Genomic DNA, 23856 nt, shown 5'->3' on the forward strand with positions numbered 1-23856 from the left:
ATACATTGAAGAGACACTGACTGAAAATGCTCTCCTTAGAAGTTATCAAAGAAGGACAGACTATTTCTCAAGTATAAAAGATTAAATTTCAGATTTCTCTGGCTTTTTATTCATTAACATGTTTTTCACCATACTTCTGCAATTAGGAGACATAACTAAGAATCATTCCTAAATGTGGCTCAAGGGGATTGAAAACAGTAACACATTTGGTATGTTTGTTTACATAATTCATATTAACACTGTCAAACAAATAGTTCTAATAAAAAATTATGTAATTTAGACTTACTTCTTGAGTGATGAATTTTTCATAGACTGTGCCCAGCTTGTCTCTAAAATCATATACATATTCTTCAACAGCATTCTTAGCATCATTTCTTTCTTTCTCTAATTTATCTTGCATTATCATCTTCCCCTATTCAAAATGTTCAGATTAGCTATTAAGAATATGCACAAGAGTCATCAGGGAAATGCATATCAAAACCATAATAAGATCATCACCTTACATCAATCAAAATGGCTAGAATCAAAAAGACAAGAAATAACAAGTGTGGAGAAAAAGGAACCCTTGTGCAGTGTGGGTGGGAAGGTAAATTGGTGTAATCACTGTGGGAACCAGTATGGAGATTCCTCAAAAAATTAAAAATAGAACTATATGATTCAATAATTCCATTATTGGGTATTTAGCTAAAGAAAACAAATACATGAATTCAAAAAGATGTATGCACCCCTATGTTTATTGCAGCATTATTTACAATAACCAAGATAGAAACAACCCAAGTGTCCATTGATAGATGAATGGATAAATAAGATGTAAGATGTGGGGTGTGTGTGTAATGGAGTATTACTCAGCAATAAAAAGTATGAAATCTTGCCATGTGCAACAACATAAATGGACCTAGAGTGTATTATACTAAACGAAACAAGTCAAATACTGTATGATTTCACTTACATGTGGAATTTAAAAAACAAAACAAATGAATAAAGAGCAGAAACAGACCCATCTAAATGATGGCTGCCAGAGGGGAGAGAAGTGGGGAGATGGGCAAAATCAGTGAAAGGGAGTAGAGATACATGCTTCAAGTTATGGAATGAGTAAGTCACGGGGATAAAAGGTACAACACAGAATATAGTCAATGGCATAGTAATAGTGTACAGTGACAGGTGATAGCTACACTTGTGATGAGGATACCATGATGTATAGACTGGTTTAATCACTATGCTGTACGCCTGAACCTAAAGTAGCACTGTGTATCAACTAGACTTCAATTAAAAAAAAAAATGCATTAGGGAAATGCAAACCAAAACCCCTTTACACCTACTGGAATGATTATAAATCAAAGACATGGATAGTGTTGGTGAGGATGTGAAGAATTTTAAACCCTTGTACATTGCTGTTGGGAAAGTAAAATGCTGCAGTTGTTTTGTAAAAGTGTGGTGGTTCCTCAAGAAGCTAAATAAAGAATTACAATATGACACAGCAATTTCACTCCTAGGTATATAACCAAAGGAATTGAAAACAGGAACTCAAAACAGTTATTTTTATGCCAGTGTTCACTGCAGCATTATTCACAAGAGCCCAAAAGGTGGAAACAACTCAGCTGTCGACTAACAGATGAATGGATAAATGAAATATATATATAAATAATGAAAAATTATTCTATTATAAAAAGGAATAAAGTTCTAATTCATGTTACAACATGGATGAACTGTGAAAACATGCTAAGTGCACTAAACCAGACACAAAAGGAAATATTGTATGATTACATTCATAGGAGTTTTCTAGAATAGGCAAGGTCACAGAGACAGAAAGTAGATAGAGTTTACCGGGGGATGAGGAATAGGGAAGAATAGTGAGTTATTAATGATTACAGACACACTGGGTTATGAAAAAGTTTTGGAAATAGACAGTGGTGATGGTTACATGAAATTATGAATGTAATTAATGCCACTGAATTGTTGTGCACTTAGTCGAAATGGCGTATTTTATCAGTTTAAAAGATTAGTAATGTGCAACATACCAAGTCACTGAATTGTACACTTTAAATGAGTGAATTGTATGGTATATGAATTATATCTCAATAAAGCTATCTTAAGGGTGCCTGGGTGGCTCAGTTGGTTGAGCGTCCGTCCGACTTCGGCTCAGGTCATGATCTCAGGATGAGTTTGAGCCCTGCACTGGGCTCTGTGCTGACAGCTCAGAACCTGGAGCCTGTTTCAGATTCTGTGTCTCCCTCTCTCTCTGCCCCTCCAGAGCTCATGCTCTGTCTCTGTCAAAAATACATGCACATAAAAAAAATAAAGCTATTTTAAAAACCAGACATAGTCTATGTCATGGTACATACTAGGGTTCAATTCCTTGGCTCCCCATTTATGAGCTTTGAGATCACAGGAAGGTCACTGAACCTCTCCTAAGTCTCAGTTTTCTTGCCTTAAAACACAGAATACTTCTATCTATCTCTTAGGGCTGTTAATAAGATTGACATAATTCACATGAAATTTTAGTATAGTGCCTAGCATATAACTCATGCTAAATAAATGTTAGCTCTGGGAGGGGATACAGTATAGTGGTTGCGATGCTGAGCTTTGGAGACAGACTACTCAGACCCAATCCAAAGGTTACTCTCTGGCCACTAAATCTGGTGATTTAGTCTACCTGTTCCTGTTTCCTCATCTGTAAAACACAGATCTCTAACAGTATTTCTACCTCATAGGTTTGTTGTGAGGATTAATTAAGATATCAAAGTGTTTTAAACAGGTTAGCAAACATGATTGTTTTAATTAAAGCAAAGAAATAAATAATCTGAGGATTGTAATACTTGAACAAAATTTTCAACAGAAACACAGTATTTTAAACAGAAGACTACAGTGCACTGACACTTGGAATTTAAAATAAACATTTAAAAACTTAAGAAAAGTTTATACATTCTTAAGAATATTTATACACAGAATTTGCCATAGCTGCACTTGCCTACAATTCATTACTTTGGGAAAATAAGTCTCAAAACTGAATTACCTATGGTTTCCAGGAATGCTTGCTTCACAGAAAATTCAGCCTTTAATAGTTAATGAATAGACAGTATGGGTAGGTACTAAAAAGAGCAAGCACTGTAAAGTCAAAATATCTCAAAGAAATTCCTAGAATAATGTGCAGCAAATGGGAGAATATGAGGCACTTCAAAGAAAACTCACCTTCTTTAACGACAGCCAAGCCTATAGAAATTAGGGACTAGTACTTAAATAAAAGTTTTAAAGATAAAATTACTTCTTATACAATTGCTAGTCAAGAAACAAAACCCTATTCTTCAAAAGACTATAAAAATTAAACACACAGACATGTAAAGAAAATTTCAAGAATGACAACAGATCTTAAAAAGTATTAAATGGAAGTCAGAAAACATTTTGAATAGAGCCTTGACTTTTAAGAACAATACATTAGAAGAGGGGGGCTGCGAATACTTCCCATGATGTCTGCTGGGTGTTACTGTTACACAGTAAAAGCAGGTAAGAGTCATTAGTACTGTTTATAGTGAAGACAACACATTTTTCACATAACTATGATGAAAGCTACACTGTACATCACATAATATACAGCTCAATATTTTGTCCAAAATAAAGTAGTTCAACGATTTAATAATTCTTTATGAGTTATGAACTAGTTCTAGGAGGGCCTGGGTAGCTCAGACAGTTGGGCAACTGACTTCACTTAGGTCATGATGTCACAAATTGAGTTCGAGCCCCATGTCAGGCTCTGTGCTGATAGCTCTGAGCCTTGAGCCTGCTGCGGATTCTGTGTCTCCCTCTCTCTCTGCCCCTCTACCACTCACGTTCTGTCTCTCTCCTACAAAAATAAACATTAAAAAAAAAAAAAAAAAAAGAATTATGGATTAGTTCCCCCAAACTGGGGCGGGGGGGGGGGGGGTGGGGGGTGGAAATAATCACTGACCTCTACAAAGATTTTAGAATATACTACCACTTATTTCAACATCAACTCAGATTTATATACCTCATTTTCAATGTAGCTGTTGAGAAGATCTTGGCCCAATTGTCTACACAGGCTACTCTGAATAGGCAGATCAATACTCTTGACTTTTCCTTTTTTAATGGTCTGGTTTAATCGGTCTTGTTTGTCTGAGGAAGCTGACTGCAAAAAAAAAAAAAAAAAAAGTAAGAAGTATAAATTTCTAAAACTAGCTTAAAAATAGATTTAAAAAGTGATTTCACATAAAACAGAAATGTAAAACCAAACAAAACTATTACCCTTCTACTAAAGACTACTTTAATACAGATAGTATTTTATACTGTGTACACTAAATCTTTCCACATAAAAAATACTGGGATGGAAATGCAAATTAAAATTATGACATGCCACTTCATACCTACTAGGGATGACTGTAATGAAAAAACAACAAAAAGAAAACAAGAGTTGGTGAGGATGTGGAGAAATTGGAACCCTCATATATTGCTGACATGACTGTAACATGTTGAACCATTCTGGAAAACTGTTGGGCAGTTCCTAGGTGATGAAAATGCTGAGAAAATGATTGTGATAACAGTTGTAAAACTGTGAGTATATTGAAAACCACTTACTTGTACACTTGAATGGATGGATTGTATGGTATGTAAACTATATCTCAAGCTATTAAGCAATTAAAGCAAAAAAAAAATCAAGTAAATCATATGTTTTCACTCATGTGGGATCTCAGAAACTTAAAAGAAGAGCATGGGGGAAGGGAAGGGGAAAAAAATAGTTTCAAACAGAGAGGGAGGCAAACCATAAGAGACTCTTAAATACAGAGAACAAACTGAGGGTTGAAGGTGGTTGGGGGGTGGGTAAATTGGGTGATGCGCATTGAGGAGGGCACTTGTTGGGATGAGCACTGGGTGTTGTATGTAAGCGATGAATCATGGGAATCTACTCCTGAAGCACAGAGCACACTGTATACACTGTATGTTAGTTAACTTGACAATAAATATTTTAAAAAATCAAGTAAAATAAAAAAATCTAGAAAAATGGGTTTCAGTTTGTATATTGCTTGAGAGCCCAGGAATTAAAATGGAATCTTTATAACCTCTGGAAAAAAATTTATACAATTAACCAACACAGATTAAATTCTTAGTTTAGAAAAATCTGTTGAAGATGATATTTAAAGCACATTCATCTGTGCGACTGGGTCATGGTCTCCCTTTTATCAGCAATGACTGTCTTGTAAAATTATGACTCTCAAAAAAGTTACCCTTTAAATTTTTACTTTCAAAAATATTTTTGCACAAAGCAAAATATTTTATGATATGTAGCAAAATGCTTAGAGTGGTTAATTTTGAGATGCAAGGTTCTGCCAATTTAAGTTTTCTTCATTTAGCTTATTCCATTTCTTATTTTTCTGGGATTATATGGCTTTTAGTAACACAAAAAAATTACTGAAAAACACATCTTTTTTCCTACCAGAGAGATAATTTTACTTTTATTGTTAAGGTTCATTCTTTTAAAAATTCTCTATAACTCATTGAATTGTATTTACTCTGGTTGTGTCCTTCTATACTTTTCCATAGTACTAAGGTTTAAAATATCAAGTGTATTAAAAGCATGCATTATAAAGTGAATACATTAACTCGAAATAGCAATCTCAAAAAGACACCCCCATAAAAACAATAAAACACACCTTTGTTTTGGTTCCTGTATGATCAATTTCCTCTTCTGGGGTGTGTTCAGCATGACATTTTTGATGCCCTCCTTCTTCTTGGTCAACTTGCATTTTATCCTGGAAAGAAAATACATAATTTGTAATATTGGTAGTGTCTTCCTTATTATTAATAAACAGCATCTTAGAGTACAAACCTGCTTTGAGAAGTGTGAACATAGTAAAGTAGAAGGTTGTTTTTCAAATGAGAATACAAATAAACAGATTAACAGGTCAATAAAATAAAATGACCTATTTGATGCTATGTGAATGAATAGTTGCATTCACCTATAGGCAAATAACTACAAAATAAATGGAAAACTTCTCAAGTTAAAATTCACCAACCAAAAGTCACAAACGTAAGCTTACAAAAAAGAACATTAAACGTGACATGAAACATGTTTATATGAAAAATATTTACAAACGTGAGAAAATAAAGATATAAAATACGTGTATTACATAAATTCAATTATATTTTTAAATGTAGTAAAATACTCAATACATTGAAACTGTCAAAGTAGAGGTCTCCGAATTAAAAAACTTCAAAGATTTTTTAACGTCTAGAAGACAAATTCTCAACCAAGATGACTGTCAAAATAGACTCTACTTGGTAAATAATCAGAAGGAATGGATTTTTCTGGTCTTTTTTAACCTTACTTATGACCATCCTCCTAAAAAGAAGAAAGCTTGGAATTCAGGAATCAGTATAATTTAAGTCTTCTAATATATCTGAGTTAAGCAAATACAAAATACCCCAAAGGTGATCATGAATAAATGCTTATTTGTGCCAAAGAGAAAAATAAATTGGGAGATAATTTATACCAGCATTCTTTGTAGTTAAAAGGTCAATTATTAAAAAAAAAAAAAAAAAGGCCAATTATTTCTGGTATTACACCCCCACTTCACCCCTTGGCACCTTCCAACTGTACAACTTCCCTCCACTGATTGAAAAGAGGTGAAAAAAGTGATAGTGGTCAGTTGGAGTAATGCAGTAAGACACAAATACATTGTTAACTCTATTTAATAAGAAAAAAATGCTACCAATTAAGTGGCCAAAATGCTTGATCACTTAGCATTTTTACTTTATACTTATTTGAAGAACTCTTCTATTGTGAATATATTGAAAGATAAACAATATAAAGTGGTTAAGGTGTTTCTAAAACTTCACATTCAGAACCCAACTCTTTCAAATAAATTCAGTTCTCAATGTATTTGTCTACACAATATTGTCCTCTGTGCCATCAAAGGCATTAGTGACCCAGCTTTCGTTAAAAAGTTTGGTCTAGGTATGGTCTGTAGTATTTTCTTATAAGCCGCTGATACCTATTCTGCAAGTTTCATCATGGTGTTTTATCTTACCAAAAGTAGTCAGCAGTTTGTTTTCAGACAACAACAGGAGAATTCCTTCCTTGAATGGTCTTTTAACAATTTGTTGACAGAAATGTCAAGGGGATGCAATTGCCTAGTCATGCCACTGGGAAGAGCAACCAAGTTCACACACGTACAGGTGATGAGAACTATGTCATGATGACTGCCATCGGCAATAGCAATGGTTAAACAATAACCATTTGCAAGACCTACCCCAACTTCAGATATATTAAAGAGTAGAAAACCGTGCATCTCACAATTAATTTGAGAGTAATCTGTTAACCTTTTAAAATGATTTAAGAATGTTCATAGGAATATTATCCATAGTGGGGAAATTAAATAAAGGAAGTGCCTCTAGACTCTGGCTTCTCTTATAGATTTTAAATTTCAAGAGGGTTGAGATCGTTTTTTTGTTCAGTGCTATATCCAAACACACATTTTAGTGCTTCTAGTTATCTGCTGAATGAAAAGCACTTAAGAATAAAATCCAGAATCATTTTCATGAACTATAAAGGCTTTAACCTGATTTGCCCCTTGATCTACCTTTCTTAAATGTTTTTTCTTGCTGCTCTCTCCACCTTCTCCACTCCTATATCTTAGTGATCTATCAGCTACCCTTACATTTGTTACAACAAAGAATACAAAAAAGAGCTTCCAGCCTCAGGGGCTTTATACCTGTTATTCACTCTGCCCAGACAACTACCTATCTTCAAACTGCTTTTTCATCCTTCAGGCTGGCTTACCTGTTCCTTCCTCACAGGTGGTTTACCTCATCACTATCACATAGTTAATTTCCACTATGCACCCCCCTTCCATTAATTTCCTCTATATAGTATCTTGTTGCTTCTAGCCTGTCTTTTCCCACTAGAATGTAGGTAACGGATGGGGGGACCTTTTCTTCTTTGCTTAACCACTGTATCCTTAGTGCCTAAAACAGCGCCTGGTGCATAGAAGTAATTAGATATTTTGAAAAAATAAATAAAAAGATGAACCACTCAAATGGCCAACAGTTGAGGAATAGTAAAATCAAGGTATAGAAGTACGATGAATAGCACAGTCTTTCTGATCTTTGGTTTTGTGATAAAGCCTAGGCTGTGATAACTTCTTAATATGACCATGTATTAATTAGTATACACCAAGAAGTATCAATTTAATTTTCTGAGACATCTTTATATTGAAGAAAAGTCAGCACTCTGTTATTATTTTTTAGGAAAATCAAAGCTATGTTAATTTTTAATGAAAAAAAATGAGGCCCATAATTTCATAAATTGACTCATGTACAAAAAAAAAAAAAAAAGACTCCTGCTGCTGCTGCTCACTGGGTTTCTTTGTATCAGAGTCAGCAGTGTCAGCAGCTGAGGTAGAGTAAAAACCCTCTTATTTTCTCCTCTAAAACTGAAACAATTAGTTTCCAAAGTGTACTCTGAGTTGATTCACATTTTTTGGGAGGAAAGGAAAAATGACTTTATAGTGGAGTGTAAACCTTATGGTTTTAAACTTCTGGATACAGAATTAAAAAAATCCTAGAGAAAACCACTAAGAAATACAGTACATGGGATGTTTTCTACACAGGATACTCAACGTCACCCCTTGTTAGCAATGATTTGGAAATAAACTAATTTATTCAACACCTATTATATCAGCTGTGCTAGGGATTTAAAAGGAGACAATATATGTGGAATGTGCTTGCCAATAACACCAAGGATAGGATCCATAATGTTAACCTTCCTTTATCCTTGATTATATATATTGTAGGAGGAGTATTTAGGAACATCTCACTTATCTAGAAGAAATCCCTTATATGGGAACATCAACTACTTGGAAATGTTCCAATAAGGCAGAACACTCTTGATAAGCAAGTAAGTCTCTGAGTAGCTAAAGCAGATGTCATTATTTCATACCTTTTATTCACAACTGAGTCCTTTAAGTCCACATCCAAATTATTCCCAAGGACAGATTAACTGAACCTCAAGCTCATAGACAAAATAGGGGAAGCAGAAAAAATGGGTGCCGTATTATTGTTTTTAGTACCCCAGAATCGCGATATAGAGAAAACTAAAGGTCTCAGCAGAGGTGAAGAAAACAGAAATGGTTATGAAGAATTCATCCTAGAGGCATACAGAGTGCTCTCAATATTAGTAAAAATAAATCTTAACAGATTAAAAATTTACATGTCTGACTTAAATTATTGTGAACTACAATTAAGAAAGCTAACTTTTCAAAAAAAATAAAACTAACTTTTCACCTATTATTCTTAATTTATGAAAAATTGACTGTATTTTCATTAACAGATCAGGGCATTTCTTTTCCTCAATTCAAGGAAGGATGTAATAGCAAAATAATACATGGGAAGAAGAAAGAAAATGCTATGATCCTTAAATGAAGTACATTAAGGAGAATTCTGATCAATGTGCAGGATTTTAGAGTATTAATAAAAACAGACAAAAAGATGAACTCTACAAAAGGGAAAAATGGTCTTGAAATCTGACAAAAAACAAAACCCATTCTTAATATGCACAAATACACAAAAAATCTAGGGCAGATCTCCAATTATGGTTGGAAAAAACATATGCCATTAAAAATAACTTATAATAGTAAACATATAAAAAGATAAAATCTCTATGTAATGGAATATAATCATGTTCACTTAAAATTCCTGCATCTATAGTACACCAAGAGTGAATATAATGCCAGGGTCACATAACTCTTTCATAAATTGTCAAAAATCTGTATTAATGTTACTGAATGTACAGTACACTCTTCTGTTCAACTGCCACAGATACCCCCAAGCCCAGAAAAATTCTTTATTAGCCATGTGCTTTATCAATCTAAAAATAGGTACACATATAGTTCAAAATTCATCAATCTGAATTGGTTTTATCTGTAAGCTAAAAAGCTAACCATAATACGTGTTTTTAATGGAAATAAAGAAGAATTTAGGAAAGAGGACTCCAAACACACATATGTGTTTAACATAAGGCTATTAAAAAGATGCAAAACCTCTAAAGAGTTTAAAATGTGAAAAGTGTAGAGCATTTAAAATTATTCTTTTATGCTTTTATTTAAAAAAAAGTTTACACTGATCCCTACAACAGAACTTTAGAACAAAACCTCAGATTATTTTTGATCATTAAGTATAAGTTATGACTAAGAAACTATATATAATATTTAGTTTTTCATTTTTTTAAAGTTTATTTATTATTTTTGAGAGAGAGTGTGAGCAAGGGAAGGGCAGAGAGAGAGAGGAAGACACAGAATGTGAAGCATGCTCGTCTTCAAGCTGTCAACACAGAGCCCAACGTGGGATTTGGACCCACAAACCGTGAGATCATGACCCGAGCTGAAGTCAGATGCTCAACTGACTGAGCTACGCAGGCGCCCCTAATTTTTAATTTTTTAAAGTTTATTTTGAGACAGACAGAGTGTGAGTGGAGGAGGGGCAAAGAGAGAAGGAGAGCGAGAGTTGTCAGCACAGAGTCCAATGCAGGGCTCAAACTCACAAAATTGTGAGATCATGACTTGAGCTGAAACAAAGAGTCGGATGATTGAGCTGACCAGGCACCCCTTGAAACTATATATAATATTAGCGGAATCTTGCAATAGGATTTCTACATACCACATCATCTTTGCTTTCATTCTTAAATGAAGTTTCTGTCTCCATAGGAGCATCACTGTGATCCCCGTCTACATTTTGCTTCTCAATTACTGATGCACTGGCCACACTGAAGATTCCATGGATGTTAACACGAACTTTAACCTTCACTTTGGAACTATCACCATCAGACTGCGGAAAGACATTCTGAATAGTGAAGCTCCCTTCAGGAAAAAAGAGCTTTTATCAGCACATGGGCCTCTGATTAACTTATTCAATTCATTCATTCAATAATTTGACTATTATCGTTTTGATGCTGGCAAATAATCACAAAATTATCATCACATCCAGATTAATTACTGTGAGAAAGGCACTGATCCTAGATCACTTTTTTTTTTTTTTTTTTTTTTTTTTACAGCTTAATAAACTTAATACTAAGTTTCAGAAAAGGTTAAGCAGCCTGCCCAAAATCTTTAATGCAAGGACAAAGGTAAGTAGGAATTTCAACCAAGGACAATCTGACTCAAGGCAATGTAATTTTTAAGTATTTTATAATACTGCTATTCTAAAACCAAAATAACAATTCAACTTGAGTTTGAAAACCAAATGGAATTATACTTTTGTTACAAGCTTTGTAACACTATAATCATCTTGGTAACTTATAAATAAAGCAATTTTTATTTGCCCTATAGCAAAATTGCTAAGTTACTCAGATACTAATACCTACAGAGATCATATTAACTTTTCACTTTAAGAAATGTTTTATTTTGAAAAATCTTAATACATAATGATATCCATAGTAGAAAGAGAATACTAGGCAGAAAAACTGAGAACTAAAAAATTTGGTTGACCTTTATTATAGGTTGAATGGACACTCCCACTCCCACATTAATATGAATTAATGAGTCCTACTCTCAAGTACCTCAGAAGGTGACCTTATTTGAAAAACAGTGTCTAAACAGAGGGAATCAAGTTAAAGTGAGGTCATCAGGGTGGACTTGAATCCAATGACTGGTATCCTTATTTGCAGACAGATACACATACAGGGAGAATGTCATGTGAACATGAAGATGGCCAGCCATCCACAAACCAAGGAGAGAAGCCTGGAACAGATCCTTCCCTCACAGCCCTCAGAAGGAACCCTGTCAACACTTTGATTTCATACTTGAAGCTTCTAGAACTGTAAACAAAAAATTCTACTGTTTAAGCCACTCAGTTTGTGGTATTTTGTTACAGAAGCCCTAGCAAATTAATTCCACCTTCAATAATTTATTTTTACTGCTTTCAATAACATATTTGAAATATTCACATTGTTCCCTTTCTAGCCTATCAATAAAGCAGTACATACAAAAAATTTAAAAAATTACAAATGATTCCTTCTCTTGTAAATGTTATAAAAATCATAACTTGTTTTTTATCTCTAAAAAAGATTACCCAACTAAAATGGATATTACAGTCCCTGATTCTCACTTAATATTGCTCCAATGATACTCGTTCTAGTTGTTGCCAGGGAGCATAAATTTAGAGTCATATACAGTCAGTCTGGCAACACAATTTCAACTTACTATGGAGTCTTTCCATAAAAAATAGCCCTCACCCAAACCTTTCAGGCAGATTACAGAGCATTTTAAATACAGAAGTAAAAACGAATTAAAAAATACTCAAAACTTGCTGTTATTCCAGAAATACTGTGAGCACTAAAAGTTCATGTTTAGAAAAAGTATGAATATCTTTCTCTAAAAATCCAGTGCTTGGCTGAAATATCAATTTATTTACTTCCTTGATTCAAATATTAATATATTTATAAAAAGCAAAAGTTTATGAAATTTTTTTCTTGAGTTCTCTTACCAATTCTTGGATCAGGATAAGGCACTTCATGTAAATTAGTATAAAATGCTTCTAGTTCAAATGGTTCCTTCTTGTGGAAAGTAATGACTTTTGAGAATGGAGCAGGATGGTTCTTACAAAATACTTCACATTCCCTAAAATGGAGTGAGAAAACATTTAAAAACAAATAGAAAGTTGCATCTGAATCTAATTACAGAATCCATGTCATTCCTAATTCAATAGCAGCAACCGTGAAGACCTCTCTGCACAAATATAAAGAAAAAGAATTACTGGTTTGGCTATGAATATGCATTTTGGTAGGTCTATGGCTCCAAGTTTTTAGAATGTCTGTCATAGTAAGACAGACAATTCTATCTTATCAAGCAAAGAAAAAATAACTGAGATTAGGTATATTTTGAGGCCAATACACAAGGGCTAGTTTTTTGCTCCCATACGAGGACCAAATGCTATTTATTAGTTTCCAAAATACTTGTTACATATAACACTTTTTATTTTTGCTCCGGTATATAAGTTTGAAATTATTTCCAAATAAAGGTTGTTTTTTTTTTTTTTTTAAGGGAGCTAGGGAAAAAACAAACAAACCAAAACGAAAAACAGGACAAGGAACAAGGGGCACCTGTATATCTTTTACCTAGATTTACTACTGTCAGCATTTTATTCCATTTGTTTCATCAACACACTCCGTACGTGTGTATTTTTTTTCTGAATCAACGGAGGGTGTTAACATACATTATGGCTCTTTATCCTTAAATACTTCAGTGTGTACTTCCTAATAGGGATATGCTCTAAAATAATTACAGTACAGCTGTCAACTTTATAAATTTATACTGATACTTTAACATACAATCCATATTCCAATTTTTACAAATGATATAATAATGTCATTTATTACTAAATAATAAAAAATTTGGGGCGCCTGGGTGGCTCAGTCAGTTAAGCGATTGACTTTGGCTCAGGTCATGATCTCACAGTTCGTGAGTTCGAGCCCCGCGTCGGGCTCTGTGCTGACAGCTCAGAGCCTGGAGCCTGCTTCGGATTCTGTGTCTCCCTCCCTTTCTGCCCCTTCCCTGCTCATGCTCTCTGTCTCAAAAATAAATAAAAACATTAAAAACAATTAAAAAAAATTAAAAATTTAATTAAAAAATAATAAATATATTATTTATTTAATAAATAATAAATAAAAATAAACAAATAAATAAAAAAAGAAAACCTTCCTCTCTGTTAGAGGAGGTTTTAAAACCTACATAACTCCTATTCCTTAAATAATGTAACAAATAGCTTATAACTATTTGTTTTTAGTGGCCCAGAAACTCACTCTATAATACTATATTGTCAACCCTAATTATGAGGTTTGAAAATCCCACATTCATGGACCTTTCCCTCTATCCTAGTTTTTAAGGACCTACATTATCTTTTACTTCTTAAAAAAAAATTTTTTTTTAAGTTTTTTTTTTTTTTTTTTTTTTGAGAGACAGAATATGAGCAGGGGAGGAGAAGGAGACACAGAATCTGAAGCAGGCTCCAGGCTCTGAACTGTCAGCACAGAGCCTGATGTGGGGCTCTAACCCATGAACCATGAGATCATGACCTGAGCCGAAGTCAGATGCTTAAGGGACTGAGCCACCCAGGCGCCCCTACTTTCTTATTGTAATCACTAGGATAGATTTACTTTTCAATTTAACTCCTCCATAGGTTTCTTACATAATTTTTTTCTGGATCACTGTATCTTTAACTGAAATTAAGTACTTATTTAAGTAATCTCTACACTCAATGTGGGGTTCAAACTCACAACCCCAAGATCCAGAGTCGCATGGTCTTCCGACTGAGCCAGTCAGGCGCCCATGAAACTAACTTTAAATAACAGCATTTCTTGCCTCAAAATTGACATTAATACATGCCATTTAAATGCTCTGCAAAACATTCAGATCAATCTATTTTTAGAATCTGCGTAAAATTTTATCTTCTTGGGGTATGAATATATAGAGTACAGGACAAAAGTTTAAAAGCAACTTAAAACTAAAAAGTTAAAAGCAACTAAAAACAGGTTTATTTTATTATACAAATTATGTCTGAAAAGCAGTCAAATATATTATTTGAAACATAAATTTTTATTTTAGTAGGGAAGCAAGCTATTTAAATCCTGGCCAGTTCATGGAAAATGAAACATAAGTGTCAATAAAAGCATGAAAAGATTGTGGCTCATAGTCAGAAATGCAAATCTAATACCAAAGTACTTATTTTCACTTTCAGAATCTTATGTTTAAAAGCACAGGAGAAAATAAGCTGTAACAGATAATCACAGCAATGCTAAAAGGAATATAAATTAGTATAATCCTTTTAATGAATAACGTTGCAGTACTAGTTATAGTAATGTTCATATCCTTTGGGTCAATTTTAGTCTTATACGGTTACCTTACAGATATACCAAACACAACTAAACAAGGAGATGTGTATGAGAATGTTCTTATTAGCACTGCCTGGAACAGAAAAAAATAAGACTCCAGAGTGTATTGGTTAAATTACGGCACACACGAGTGCTGAGAAAATAGTCACTGTTGACATGGAAAAGTAATATATAACATATTTTAAAAAAACAAGGTGCACTGGAAACACACAGATGATCATGTATATATTAACAAAGTACATGCTTTTATTTTTGACAAAGAAAATGACTGGAAAGATAGAAACCTAGCTGTTGACAATAGTTACCTCTGTAAAATGTGCTAAGTAGCAGTTGGGGTATGGCAGATGCAGGTTTTTAAATTTTTATATTTCCACCTTGTGATTTTTATTTGAATGTAAGAACGATTTACTTTATAATAAAATACTAATTAAAAATATATCATCATGGTTTATAGATTATATATTTTATATAGTTCCTTTCTTCTAACATTTTACTTAAAAGTATTTGAGAGTATTAGAAGTGTAAATTACTCTAGTTGAGAAAATTAGGTTCAACTGGTTATTTACAACAAGCTCTAACCAAGGCTTTAAAAGTAACTTACCCAGTTCCATCTTCAAAAGAGGTCTTCCATCTTAATGTGATTGAATAGGGAACAAGGTCTGTTATAGAAAATTCACGCACTTTAAATGCTGGTGAGAGAATCGCACACTGAAAATAAGATGTATACCATATTTAAATCAACAAACACAAAACATACCGCAGGCTACCCTGATTGAAATGCTTAATAAAGTCCTTGTAATAAAATTATGTTTTTAAAATTGTCTTTTGGTAACAGCTAGTTGAAATTTACAAGTGTCAGAGTACTTTTTATGACCTTACAAAAATATAAAATATTTTTAAATCTCAAAAAAGAATTTTAAATGGGAATAATTACAAGAATTCATAAAGTAAATGTTCTTGCACTACAGTACAGACATACTGTCCTAGGACAGTTTAAAAACATAAATTGGAAAGACACAAGACTTATTTATCAGAAATAATTTCAATATATTTTTAGCCTGGCAAATGGTTGGAACAGATAATATAAAAGGTCCCCTTAGGCCTGTCATCACATTTCTGGCAAAATATACATTCTAAAAAAAGGATTAATAATCATACCTGTAATGCACATCCTCTGGCAACAGCTTCATCAGCATTTAACGTGGTACTTATGTCTTTCAGAAAGAACTTAGTGATTTGTTCTTTCACTGCAGGAATTCGTGTTGCTCCCCCTACAATTTCTATACTACTTATGTCCTCACGTTGCAAGTCTGAAAAACAAAATGTTTTTAATTGAGAATAAGATAGTCTTTATAAAAATATGAACAAAGCCCTTGGAAAGTACTTTTTTTTTTTTTAAGTAGATATCTTATTTGCTCAAAACAAGACTAAATGGAAAGAAGATAAAAACAAATTTTGGAAAAAGGCAAAGCTTAATAAGTAATAATATCCATGTGTCAGCCACTGCACTTGGTCCAGATGACAGATGACATTAAGAACAGACAAGTACTTCATGGGCTCTTCAATTTTATAACTTCTACCTCACAAATACCCACAGAAGGTACTGATCACCAAAAAACCTTAACAAAAAGCAATCATGTCCTCTTTCTACATTTTATTTTCATCTTAGACTTCACTATATGCTTACATGTAAACACCTCCAAATATAACTAGTATTAGACTTATGATGCAAACTAGAACATGAGCCAGGAGTTGCTTTCATAAGCCCAGATTCATATTGCCGTTTTCCTCTGTAAAATGAGAAATACAAATCTTCAAAAAACAAATGAAGTTTTAATTGCTTTCACCATTTCTTACCCCATTAAAGTGAGTTAACGCCATAATACAATTTTGATGGTTAATCTAGTAATTTACACTTACTAGCTTGTTCCATTACTGCTTTTAATGGTGGCTCAACCCTGGTGAAGAGGGAAGCACATAATTGTTCAAACTGAGCCCTGGGGGAAAATGAAATAAAATTCATCATTTTGGGATACAAAAATCAAGTATATCTTCTAAAATTACAGAATGAAAAAAAAATCAGACATGATCTAAACATAAAAGTAGCCAACACTTTATTTAAATTGAAAACATACATGGTACCTGTTCATTTTACTAGAAACATCAAGGTCATTCATGAAACACTCAATGTTCAGTGGAAGATCTGATGCATTTGCACTCATTAGCTTCTTCAGTTTTTCACATTCCTGATATAAGCGCAATAAGGCCCGAGAATTTTCTTTCACATTTATCTTATATTTGGTCTTGAACTCCTCACAGAAGTAGTCTACTAAAGCCTCATCAAAGTTCCTGCCACCCAAATATGGATCAAAAGTGGTAGCCAAGACCTATTTAATCAAAACACCAGAACTGAATTTTCAGAAATATAAATGCTTTCACAAAAAGACAAAAAACAAAAAGAAAACACCTTTTAAAATTTAAATAAAATCAAAGCACTTGTCAAAAATCACAGCTGTCAAAACTTCCTATCACTTATACTAATTATCACTTATATTTAGCCAACATACTCACCCACTCTGAATTATCTGCTTTGGGTTGTAGATCCATATATCATAATTATAATTCTATTTCTGAAATAATGGGAGTTATTACAATTAAAATTTCATTATCTCACATCTGTTGGTTCTACAATGCACTCAACAGGTAGGCCAAAAACCAAGTTTAAGAGAGCAAGGAAAGAGTCCTACGCATGTAACCATAACAAAACAGCCAAGAAAAGCCAATCCAAAGATTCAATCTAGGGGTGCCTGGCTCCTATCCGAGGGTTGTGAGTTTGAGCCCCACACTGAGTGTAGAGATTACTTAAAAATAAATCTTAAAAAAAAAAAAAAAAGATTAAATCTAAAATACTACAATTGGTCAATTTACAGGTCAGGAATTAGGCTTTCTGCCTACTATTAAAAAAAAACAAAAACAAAAAGCAATTTTTTTAATAAAAATATAGAACAAAAAAATACATGAAAGACCAAAAAAATAAAATAGAAAAAAAGAGGAAAGACAAGAATTTGATATAATAATATAGCAGATGGATGGAAGAGGAGCAGACAAGTCACAGAACTTCAACATTATAACTACTGAAAACACAGGAGCAAGACATCTAGTCGCTTTCCTGAGGATAGAGGGCAAAAATGACTACTCATGCTAGTCATCAGTAAAAAAAATAGAACTCCACTGCTGATGTGGTTCATCAGGTTCTTCTCACAAGAATATGTGTTAGAACAACAGTAAACCCTACAGAAGGTTTTAAGTATAATCTCATTGAGAGGTCATCCCACAGACTAGCATGGAGAATCCATGGAAAGACTTCTCGCTAGGTCCAGAACGACCCCAAATTAAATCCAAAACTGTGTTGGGTATGTGACTTGTGCCAATGTGCATCCTCCTGGACAGAAGGGCCACAATATGGCTACTCTATGGTATATACCAAAAAGGAAAGCAAATGTTCTTCAGTTAAAATTCAAGACTAAATACCAAAGATTAAACTAATTTACTAATTCATTATGAGTCATTTCCCTTGAGTTTTCTCAAGTTTTTACAAGGATGTTACTATAAACTATGAGACAAAAGGCTCTAAAAGGTGTTGGATAATCCAAAGCAGTTCATCTTCTAAGTAAATTCTATACATGTGAATAAATGGAGAGAGAGAGAGAACGAGAACGTAAGTATGGATAAGATAATCAACATAAAAATGAATATAGAATCAAATAGAAGGGTGTCTGGGTAGCTCAGTTGGTTAAGCGTCTGACTTCGGCTCAGGTTATGATCTCACAGTTTGTGAGTTCAAGCCCGCATAGGGCTCTCTGCTGTCAGTGCAGAGCCCGCTTAGGATCCTCCCTCTCTCTCTCTCTCTCTCTCTCTCTCTCTCTCTCTCTCTCTCTGTCTCTCTCTCTCTCTGTCTCTCTCCCCCTTCCCCACTCGTGTGCATGCACACTCTCTCAAAAACTAAACATTTAAAAAATAAATAAATACAAACTATAAAATGGTAAGCACTAGAACAATGGCACACTACAGAAACTTATGATTAAAACTCTTGGATAGGAAGGTTTACAAAAACAAAGAGAATCATTTTAGAAAGTGTTTCCTAAATGTATTTATGGATAGGGTGTACTTAATGCTCCCTGATAGTTGCTTAACACCTTGACAATAAAAATAGCCAATACATATTACAGGATATACTCTACGGCATTCTAAGCATTTTATATATATTAACTCATTTGTCCTCAAAAATTCTGAGGAAATTACTGGTACTATCCCCTTAAGTGTAGAGGCTGAGATTTAAGGAGGTTAGTAACTTGCTCAAGGTCACAATTTTTAAGTGGCAGAGCCAGGATTTAAACTCACGCACTAAGGTTCTCTATATAGTCTTACATGCTCTTAACCATTAAACTTAATACATAGCAAATCATTTATTTACTTACTTTAAGTTTTCCTTTGTTAAAAGCACAAACCGAGACCTGGTAGGCAGAATGTCCCATATCAATAAATATTACATTTCTTGGTTTCTCATCTAATGGGGGAAGATCCTGTTTATAAATTCCATATGCTAGTGCCACTGTGTAAGAACAAAGAAATTAGGTTAATGTCAAGATAGCAATCACATGGAAAACAAGATATAAGTCACTTTGATGTTGCACTTTAACACACAGAAGAATATAAATATTAATTTCAAGGTAAATTAACTTTTCATCACTTGATTTTTATTTCTTTTCTACCCATAACTCTGTAACATAGATGATTCTTATTGCGAACAGAAGACATGTTTAACTTCTGCCAAAATACTGTACTCCTAAACAAAAGGTTACAGGAACTAGTACATAATAGAGTTAAAAGAAAGAGAAATGTTTTATATTAATTAGAAAAAACTAGAACGGTATTTTTCTGACAGTGATTTTAAATTCCAAAGTGCTCACCTGCTGTAGTTTCATTCATCAACCTTAAACAATTTAAACCTGCAACCTGGGCTGCAGCCATCACAGATCTTCTCTCAGCATCAGTGAAAAAGCTAGGAATCTGGTATTTTAAAACACTAATATATTAGTTTGATGTAACAGATTTTAAACATTTCATCAATTAAAAATGTAAAATAAATGTAATAAAATTTACAGCTTAAGGCAAAGAATGGTGTTCTAATAAGAAAAAAATACTAGTTTAAATAAACAAGAAAAAAATACTAGTTTTCTTTCTTTCTTTTTTTTAAAGTTTGGCAATTTCTATACTATCAAGTGTTGACCTAAAGTATGAACACAAATTTAAAGCAATTAATAAGATGGAATAATGCAGTGTTTCCAAATATGTTCAATAAATCCTTCTTGTGTTGGTTGGCTCTATGAAAAAAAAATATGTTGGTTCATCTTTAACAATGAAAGGCTGAAAACCCAAGACTATTAAAATGAGATTGATTAACTACATCATGGTAAATCCATATAACGGAATCCTACGTGGCTGTTAGAATCAGGCAGATATGAATTGTCATGGAACAGTATCTATACTACATTAGAAAAAAGGACATGTGTAGCATGATTTTTGTGTAGGTATAGGCTACTCAGAAAAATACAATACCCAAAGGTTTACAATGGCTATGATCTCAAAAGGAGGGGGTAACTATACTGCAGGAGATTTACAAGGAACATACGTTTCTTTTAAAATCAACAAAAAACATTAACTATATTACTATTAAAACATAAACTGAAACTCAAATTTATAGTTAAGATTTACATAGTTCTAGGGGTTCCTGGGTGGCTCAGTCGGTTAAGCATCTGACTCTTGATTTTGGCTTATGATCTCCATGGTTCCTTCGTTCAAGCTCTGCACTGACACCTCGGAGCCTGCTTGGAATTCTCTTTCTCCCTCTCTTGCTGCCCCTCCCATGCTTGCTCTGTGTCTTGCTCTGTGTCTCTTATTCTGTGTCTCAAAGTAAGTAAACATTAAAAAGATTTACCTAGTTCTATCAAACTAAGAAGGTCTTTGATTTGTGTCTACAGATAGATTTCTAAGAAGCTAATTAAGTATACTCATGTATAAAATGACTTGGGGCTCTTCCAATTTTAAGTAAATTGTCTCCTCCAATTTTATTGCTTTATGAAGTTAGAAATTTCATTTAACTCCTATTAACAACAGGAAAAGAACTTGAATTTCAATAAACTTGTTTATCCTGATTTTTGTTTTATCCTTCTGACAAAAATCTAAATTATAACACAGGCTTCATTTAATACTCATGGAGCACTTACGTACTAGATACTTTTCTAGCCACTTAGGGATATAGTAGTGCATAAAGCAGAAAATACTTCCCCTGGTGCAGTTCACAATGGGTCTACTGCATCAACTATAAAGTAAATAATGGCTGAGAAGTTCATAATGCTCTCTTCTGACACTAATTTCTGATGTGAAAATGTTATCAAGTATAGTTAATAGGGATGGATTTGAATTTAAGATGTATTTTTAAAACTGATACCACTTTGATGCATACTTTCAAGTGGCAGTGTAATGGAAAAATTATAAGCAGAGGCTTGGGAATGAACTATCTGGGTTTGATTTCTGGCTCTACCACTTATCAGCTCTGTTGATTTGGGGCAAGTTAACATCTCTGTGTCTCAGTTTCTTCACCTGTACAACTAGAGTTAAAAATATCCTATCCTGTGGGTGCTTGGGTGGCTCAGTTGGTTAAGTGTTCAACTTTGGCTCAGGTCATAATCTCATGATATTCATGAGTCCGAGCCCCACATAGGGCTTTGCGCTGAAAGCTCAGAGCCTGGAGCCTGCTTCAGATTCTGTGTCTCCCTCTCTCTCTGCCCCTCCACTGCTCACACACTGTCTCTGTCAAAATAAACAAACATTAAAAAAATTTTTTAAAAAAATCCTACCCTCACAGAGTAGTTCTGAGGATTAAATGAGTTAATACACATTAAGTGCCTGTAACAGTGCCTGGCCAATGGTAAACTATTATTTGCTATTACTAAATGGCTGGAAAACGAAATACTAAACTCCATTATTTTTCTCTCAAAAAAGTTCTAAATCCCTATAAAAAAATCTAATTACTAAATTCACTGAAAAGTTCATAATCTGGTTCTTTTTTTCTGGTAACATTAGACTCTTGAACTTTCATAGTGAAAGTTAATAGTATTAAGAATACATTCACATTTAGGTGATGACAAGTAACTTAAAAAAGTTATCAATATATAATAGGATCTCAAGGGATAGAGTAAATGATGAAATGTTTGAAGAAATCCCTTAAAAAAGACCTTTTCTTTCTGAAAAATATACATGATCTCACTTACATGTGGAATCTACAAAAGTTGAATTCACAGAAGCAGAGAGTAGAGTGGTGGTTATGACCTAGGAGGTGGAGGAAATGGGGAGATACTGGCCAAAGAGTACAAAGTTTCAGTTATATAGATAAATTCTAGAAATCTAATGTACAGCCCATGGTGTCTAAAGTTAGTAATACTGTTATTATATATTGGAAATCTGTTAATAAAGTACATCTCAGGTGTTCCTGCCACCAAAAAACCAAATACAAAACAAAAAAAAACTACGTGAGATGGGTATGTTAATTAGCTCAACTGCAGTAATCATTATCATTTCACTATGTGTATGTGTGCCAAAGCATCATGTTGCACGCCTTATCTGTAAACAATTGTTCTTTTAAGGAAGGCACAAGGGAATTCTGGGGAGTGATAAATATTTATTATACTGATAGTGATTGATGATGGTTTTGTGTAAGCATGTCAAAATTTCTGAAAGTATAACATGTTAAATATATCCAATTTTTTTAAAAAAGAATTTTTCTTTCTGATACAGAACATATATTATCTCAAATACCTAGCTGGAAATTTTCAACTCTGCCATAAAATGTTAAGGTCCCTACAGGTGAGAAGTTAATGGCGACCAGGAAAGATTCTTAGGGATAAGTGGGACAAGTACAGCAGTCACTAATCACATACGTAGGTTTTAAGATTCGCTCATTATCACAATGGACTTTAGGGGAAACCCAATCCTAAACTTTATCAAATAAGGTGGGCTTTTTAAAATGTAAAAATAAAAATGGATTTAGATTATTTACGGTACGCCTGGGTGGCTCAGTCGGTTGAGTGTCCAACTTGTGCTCAGGTCATGATCTCACAGTGTGTGGGTTCAAGCCCCGCATCGGGCTCTGGCCTGACAGCTCAGAGCCTGGAGCCTGCTTTGGATTCTGTGTCTCCCTCTCTCTCTGCCCCTCCCCCATTCACACTCTGTCTCTCTGCCTCTCAAAAATAAACGTAATAAAAAAAATTTTTTAAAAAAAGAATAGATTATTTACTAAATAAGAGTAAAGAAAAGGGAAGAAAAATATTTCAACATAAAATTAATATATTGGAAAGTGTGATTTAAAAGTATTCATTATTGAAGTAAAACTTACTGAAATCACACAGTCGGCCACTGGTTTCTTCAAAGCATTTTCTGAAGTCTCTTTAAGTTTGGCCAACAGCATTCCAGTAACTTGCTCAATTGCAAAAGGTCTCTCTTCTTCTAGGTACCGCACCTAAAACCACAAGTTGAGATATTTATTAAGGCATTTATTCATCCAACATGTACATCTACTCTATACATGATGGATAAACAAAAGTGAAAAAAGGTAGTCTTTGCCCACGGAAGTTATATTCTGAAAAGATTATTCTAATATTACAACCTCTTATATCTAAAGTTCAAGTGCCTTATACAGATTATATTAAACAAATTGTTTTCAAAAATGTCTTCCTGTGTTAGATCCCCACCTCTCACAAAGCAATTTTTATTCACTTTCCAAGCACATAATGAATAAGAAAAAGATCAAATAATCTTTCTTTTGAAAGTCAGAACTCTTCCTGGGCTTAAAATGAAAGCTTTCGTTTTACAATTTTAGGGAAAGGAAGGAAAAAGAAAATTTCTTA

The 23856-nt window shown here is 33.6% G+C and overlaps 1 protein-coding gene across 2 annotated transcripts in view; it reads right to left on the reverse strand.

Moving 5' to 3' along the window:
- Positions 1-23856, reverse strand: part of HSPA4L (heat shock protein family A (Hsp70) member 4 like) — a 50848-nt gene that overhangs the window by 9969 nt on the left and 17023 nt on the right. For both annotated transcript variants that reach the window (XM_042935541.1, XM_042935542.1), the window contains exons 5-16: positions 23346-23468; positions 19861-19960; positions 19369-19502; positions 17033-17277; positions 16811-16887; positions 16049-16200; positions 15492-15598; positions 12487-12620; positions 10663-10862; positions 5661-5759; positions 4004-4141; positions 287-412 (exon numbers count right to left, since the gene is read on the reverse strand). In XM_042935541.1, the coding sequence (XP_042791475.1) occupies positions 287-412; positions 4004-4141; positions 5661-5759; positions 10663-10862; positions 12487-12620; positions 15492-15598; positions 16049-16200; positions 16811-16887; positions 17033-17277; positions 19369-19502; positions 19861-19960; positions 23346-23468 (1635 nt within the window). The remainder of the gene's footprint in view (positions 1-286; positions 413-4003; positions 4142-5660; positions 5760-10662; positions 10863-12486; positions 12621-15491; positions 15599-16048; positions 16201-16810; positions 16888-17032; positions 17278-19368; positions 19503-19860; positions 19961-23345; positions 23469-23856) is intronic.

Source organism: Panthera leo, chromosome B1, assembly GCF_018350215.1.
Source record: "Panthera leo isolate Ple1 chromosome B1, P.leo_Ple1_pat1.1, whole genome shotgun sequence".
NCBI lineage: Eukaryota > Metazoa > Chordata > Mammalia > Carnivora > Felidae > Panthera > Panthera leo.